Genomic DNA, 6061 nt, shown 5'->3' on the forward strand with positions numbered 1-6061 from the left:
TTTTACTATAATATCATCTACGTAAACCTCCACTGTTCTGCCGAGGAGTGGGTGAAAGACTCTATCCATGAGGCGCTGGTACGTTGCGCCGGCGTTCTTGAGGCCAAAGGGCATGACCTTATAGAAAAGGTTGGCCGCCTCGGTGATGAAAGCGGTTTTAAGCTTGTCCTCATCGGCCATGGGTATCTGATTGTAGCCGGAATAGGCATCAAGGAAACTAAGTACCGCGTGTCCCGTAGCCCCATCGACTAGTCTGTCGATGCTAGGAAGTGGGTAGGCATCTCTCGGGCATGCTTTGTTTAGGTCCGTGTAGTCGACGCACATGCGCCACTTGCCACTGGGTTTCTTTACTAGCACTACGTTTGCTAGCTAGGTTGTATACTGGGCTTCACCGACGAATCCGGCCTGCTTGAGTTTATTGGCTTCTTCGATTGCTGCTTGTCCTCTGCTTTCTCCGAGTTTCCTCTTCTTTTGTGAAACAGGTTTGGCGTGGGGGAAGACGGACAACTTGTGGGAGGCTATCTTGGGGTGTACACCAGGGAGATCTGCGGCGGACCAAGCGAAAAGATCGGTGTTCTGTTTAAGGATGTGTTCGATGTGGTGCTCTTCTCCTTTGGGGAGGGTGGTGCCAATTTGGAGGAATCGATTTTGCTGTTCGAGGGGGAAGTGTCTTATGTCCCCAACGGGCTCGACCCTGGCTTCGGAGTTTATTCTGGGGTCGAGGTCGTCGCCTGCCAGGGCTGCTTTGGCCGGGGATTGCTCGATATTGTGGGTTGTCAAGGGTGGGTGGGGAAGTTTTAGGCTTGCTATATAGCATTCCCTGGCGGCGCGCTGGTCGCCGTGTACCGTGATTATGTCGCCCTGCGAGGATGGGAATTTCATGGCGAGGTGTGGGGTGGATACGATGGCTCCCAAGGCGTTGATGGATGGTCTTCCCAGAAGTATGTTGTAGGATGTGTGTGCCTCCACAACTAGGTAGCGGATGGGTATGGTTTTCGTTTGCCTGCCTTCTCCAAAGGTTGTGTGGAGGTCGATATACCCTTTGGTTGGGACCCTTTCGCCTGAGAACCCGTATATCGGTTCATTATGGGGAGTGAGGTCGGCTAGGGGTATCTGCAGTTTGTTGAAAGTTTTCCAATATAAGATATCCACGGAGCTTCCTTGGTCGATGAGCACTTTCTTGACTGCGAAGTTTTCAACTTCTATGGTTATGACCATGGGGTCGTCTTGGTTGGGGTCGGTGCCTTGAAAGTCTGAGTCTAAGAAGGTGATGGGTGACATTCTTCTTATCGTTCTGCCGGACACAGCATATACTGATTGGACTGCTCTTAGGTGCCTTTTCCTGGAGGAGGATGACCTCCCTCCTCCGGCAAATCCTCCAGATATGGTTTTGATTGTTCCGCGTAGGGGTGGTCTATCGTCGGTTCGTCTAGGTAGTGGTTGGGTTGGCGCTCTTTGTTTTGTATGTTGGGTTCTTGCAGGTTCTCTTCTTGGCTCTCTGCGCTCAGTTCGCTGGTTCGTTCATTGCTTGACTCGCCTATTGTCATTTCTCCCATAACGAGGTCTGGGTGGGCCTTCCCCGGTTTCTCTTATGTAATGTTTGAGATGTCTAGCCCGCACGAGTTCTTCTATCTTGTCCCGCAGTGTATCGCATTCATCAGTCGTATGGCCGTTGTTGCGATGGCAATGGCAGTACTTGCTCAGGTCCACATTAGGCGGGTTTTGGTACTTCCTAGGCGGGGGGATGAGTTCTGCCTGCAGGACTTCGTCTAGTATGCGAGATCTGGGTGCGTTCAAGGGAGCGTAGTTGGAGAACTTAGCGGGTCTTCGCTCCATCGGACGGTTCTGTTCATGCGGGGGGGGGGGGGGGGGGGCTCTTTATTAGGCCTCCTGATGTTGGTTTGTGCTGAGGGGGTCTGAGCGTTACTTTGGTATCGCCTCATGTCCTCGACTCTGATAAACATGGCCGCTCTTTTCCTAAGCTCCTGCATGCTTATGGGGGGACGCATTGCTAACTCATCAGCAAAGGGTCCTGGCCGGAGGGAGGTCATCATGTACATCAATATGAGATTAGGGGTGAGGTCCTTGATTTTCATGGCTATGGTGCCAAATCTGTCGATAAAAACTCGGAGAGGTTCTCCCTCCTCGTGCCTGAGATTGAGGAGGGCAATTGTGGTGAGGTCGTGGCGACGACTCGTGTCGAACTGGGTGGTGAAGGTGGTGGTACGCGTGGTGAAGGAGTCAATGGTGTAGGGAGGAAGGCTCATGAACCACTCTAAAGCCGACCCTCTGAGGGCCACCGAAAACGACTTACATAGGACGGCGTCGTCCGTGGAATATAATCCCACCTGGTTGGTGTAAATAGATACGAATTCGTCTGGGTCCGTTGTGCCGTCATACGTCACAGTGGGCGCTTTCCACTTATGGGGTAGGGGAGTTTCTGCGATCCCGTCTATGAAGGGGTGGTGACGATTCCTCTTCGAGGCGAAGGAGCTGTAGTTACCACCTGTTGTTGGCCCGGCGGGCCTGTATTCGCTTTTGTCTTCAGTTGGATGGATGTCAACTCTTGAGTGGGGAGGACAGTGACCCTTGAGTTTGGGGGAACATCCACCCTTGACCGAGGTTGGTAGGGCTCCTCAGCTGCTTGGTCTGCTTCTATCTTCCGCCTAAGGCGAGAATTTTCCTCTCTCAATGCTTCCATTTCATCTACGTTTCTTTTCTTGTACTCTGCGAACTCTTGTTGCATCCTGGATTGGGCCTCCAGAATGCGGGAGATCTCTGAGGCTGCTCCGGGGTCTCCAACTTCAGCAGTTGGAACCACGGGGGGGACGTCTGCTATTCTGCTCCTCGTGGAGACCATCTTGTCTTTTTGGGCGGTTGCTTCAGACCTGTGAAGTACTCTTCGACCCCACGATGGGCGCCAGATGTTCTTACGGGACCAAAGGTTGTAACTCACAGATCACTTGAGGGTTTCGGATGGCTGGTATCGGCTGTTCTTCTGTCGCTTTCCGGGGGCGGAGCAGGGGACCTGTAAAAGACACTCTGATGCCTAAGTCAGCACTGGTGATGTCAGAGTATCAGAATAATTTAATGCGTAATCAATGCATGGAACAGTGTGCTATTTATACTATTTTACCTGTGGGTCCTACCTAGAATGGGCTATTCTTGGATCCAGTGTTTTAGGGAGAAAATTACCAAAGGATCCTTCAGGGGTTTATGGTATTCGGTACTCGGTCATGAGGATCTTTGGGGTTTCAGGTTGACTGGAGTGGTTGTGTCGCGGATCTGGGCTATTTGGTGGAAAGATATCTGTAATGTGGGGTATGTGGTCCGTAACGCGGGGTGGTCGCCGAGGGCCGCGTATCTTGTGAGGTTTCCTTCTGTGAATATGCGGTCCCCAGTTCTGCTGAGGGCCGTGCTCTAGGGAGGGCGTTTGGTGTAGCGTATGCGGTTGGTGTGACCTAGGTTGAGTAAACGGCCGCAAGACTTTGAGTAAGCGGCCACGAGGCTTTGCTGGGGGCCGTATACTAGGGGTTGGGACCTTCCATGGCGTAATGTGATGTGGGCGGTCATCAGCCTTGTTGGGTGTTTCTTGAGCCGGGGGGGCTTTGGTATGCGGTTGGCGGATGTGTTTGGTGCCGCGTACCTAGGCTGGGACATCAGCCTCCCAGTCTCGAGGAGATATTGACGTAAAGACTTACCAGTGTTGTGTTGTTTTGCAATTTTCATTTGTGGGTTAAGGTCGCGTGCCCTACGGCTATACGCCGTGTTGATGAAGTTTCTTTTATTTAAATAAGGGCCCAATGCTTTGTAAAATTGGTTGACCAAATTGTGTTTGTGCTTAACCAATTAATGGGCTTTAGTTTTGCTTTATCTTCAAGTTGAAATAATGGTCTATATGCCAACTTAAGAACCCAACTTTGGAAGATCAAGAGGACCTTTGCTCAAAGTTTGTGGATGACTTTTGGTAGCCTTAAATTGAGTTACAATCAACCATTAAGTAGCGGATCGTTATTAGTTTGAGTGGATCATTAATTAATAGCTTTAAGCGGGATGATATTGAAATTTATGTGTCTTTTGTAATTTTGATGGTTAAAGCTCCTATACAAGTTGAACCATTTTCATCAATGAAGGCAAGCTGAGTGTTATTCAGAAAATAAACGAGTTTTATCTCATCTATCTTAGTGAGAATGATTCTCCTAAGTTCTTGAGTAATTCAAGAATCCATGAGTTTAATCAAGGATCCTTTATCTCTTTGTGTGTCTCAACTCTTGGGCTTATCTTCCATTCTTGGAAGTGTGATGTCTATCAATTTTCGTTCCATCTTCTTTTATGTTTCCATTTTCTAGTTTTAAATAATTTCTCAAATTTCTTGCTTGTTAGCATTCCAACAATGATAGATCAGTCAAACGAATCGAACCCTGTGGATTCACATCATTTGGTATTTAGAGCCTGGCTATCTAGATTTGGAATAGGAAAGGAAGTTTATTATACAAAGTGTTTAACCGAAGGCCATCCATGTTTTAGTTGCATTCGATTACGGAAGCGAAAACAATGTTGTGAGCCAAAGATTTGTGGAGAAACAACAGTTACCAGCAACCTTTCATCTGGATCAAACATGCATCAAATTCAGTACATGGCAATGTGTGAAAGAAGTATTGTGTGATATTGCTCCCATGGACTCTTGTCATCTTCTTTTGGGATGGGCATGGCTTGGTTTTAAAACACTCCATCTTGAAGAACGTTCCCGTTATTTGAGGCATGAGGGACATCAAAAGAAGTAGAAATTAATGACACCAAGACAAGTCAGTAATGATCAAAGTAGGCTGAAGGAGAAAAAGGAAAAGAAAGAATAGAACAAGAAGTAATATAAATTGCAGAAGGAAGGGAAAATAAAGAAAAAGAAATGGAACTAGAGAAAGTTTATTCGTCAATGCTTTTTCTTCTATAGTTTGTGATGTCATTTTACAGGAGCAAAAGGATAAGCATGTGAATTAAACACACCAACTTCCATGTTTAAAACGGAAGCTTGTTCATAGTGCTTTATGATGCATTTGGTCCGTCGATAAGAAGCAAATTCGTCAAACACAATGCATGGAATTATTTATTGTTACATATCAAGGTGGGGTACTGTTGCCAAGAAATGTTATCGACGGATTGCAACCATTGGAAAGTAACAAATACCAAGTTGAATATGATCCTGGAGGTAGATAATTAGTTTCAACTTGGGAAAAAATAAAAATCCTTCACAAGATCATAATAAACTTACATTAAAACTAGTGTCTTAAGATTCGGGACAAATCTTCTCGAAGAAGGAGGGTATGATGTGAATTGCATATGGGTCAAATGGAGGATGACTAATGCGCCGCGTTGATGCAGTTTCTTTTATTTAAATAAGGGCCCAATGCTGTGTAAAATTGGTTGACCAAATTGTGTTTGTGCTTAACCAATTAATGGGCTTTAGTTTTGCTTTATCTTCAAGTTGAAATAAGGGTCCATATGCCAACTTAAGAACCAAACTTTGGAAGATCAAGAGGACCTTTGCTCAAAGTTTGTGGGTGACTTTTGGTAGCCTTAAATTCAGTTACAATCAACCATTAAGTAGCGGAATGTTATTAGTTTGAGTGGGTCATTAATTAATAGCTTTAAGCGGGATGATATTGAAATTTATATCTTTTGTAATTCTGATGGTTAAAGCTTCTATATAAGTTGAACCATTTTCATCAATGAAGGCAAGCTGAGTTTTATTCAGAAAATAAACGAGTTTTATCTCATCTATCTTAGTGAGAGTGATTCTCCTAAGTTCTTGAGTGATTCAAGAATCCATGAGTTTAATCAAAGGTCTTTTATCCGTTTTTGTGTTTCAACTCTTAGGCTTATCTTCCATTCTTGGAAGTGTGATGTCTATCATTTTCCGTTCCATCTTCTTTTATGTTTCCATTTTCTAGTTTTGAAATAATTTCTCAAATTTCTTGCTTGTTAGCATTCCAACAATGATAGATCAGTCAAAGGAATTGAACCCTGTGGATTCACATCATTTAGTATTCAGAGCCTGGCTATC

At 45.7% G+C, this 6061-nt stretch overlaps 1 protein-coding gene across 1 annotated transcript; it reads right to left on the reverse strand.

Moving 5' to 3' along the window:
- Positions 1-369: 369 nt before the first annotated feature.
- LOC146887766 (uncharacterized) lies at positions 370-1218 on the reverse strand. The gene has a single exon (XM_085670387.1). It carries the CDS (start codon positions 1216-1218, stop codon positions 370-372), a length of 849 nt encoding a protein of 282 aa, XP_085526513.1.
- Positions 1219-6061: the final 4843 nt, after the last annotated feature.

This window comes from Vigna unguiculata, chromosome 3, assembly GCF_037176805.1.
Source record: "Vigna unguiculata cultivar grain cowpea cultivar isolate G323 ecotype 2 chromosome 3, ASM3717680v1, whole genome shotgun sequence".
In the NCBI taxonomy this organism is placed as follows: domain Eukaryota; kingdom Viridiplantae; phylum Streptophyta; class Magnoliopsida; order Fabales; family Fabaceae; genus Vigna; species Vigna unguiculata.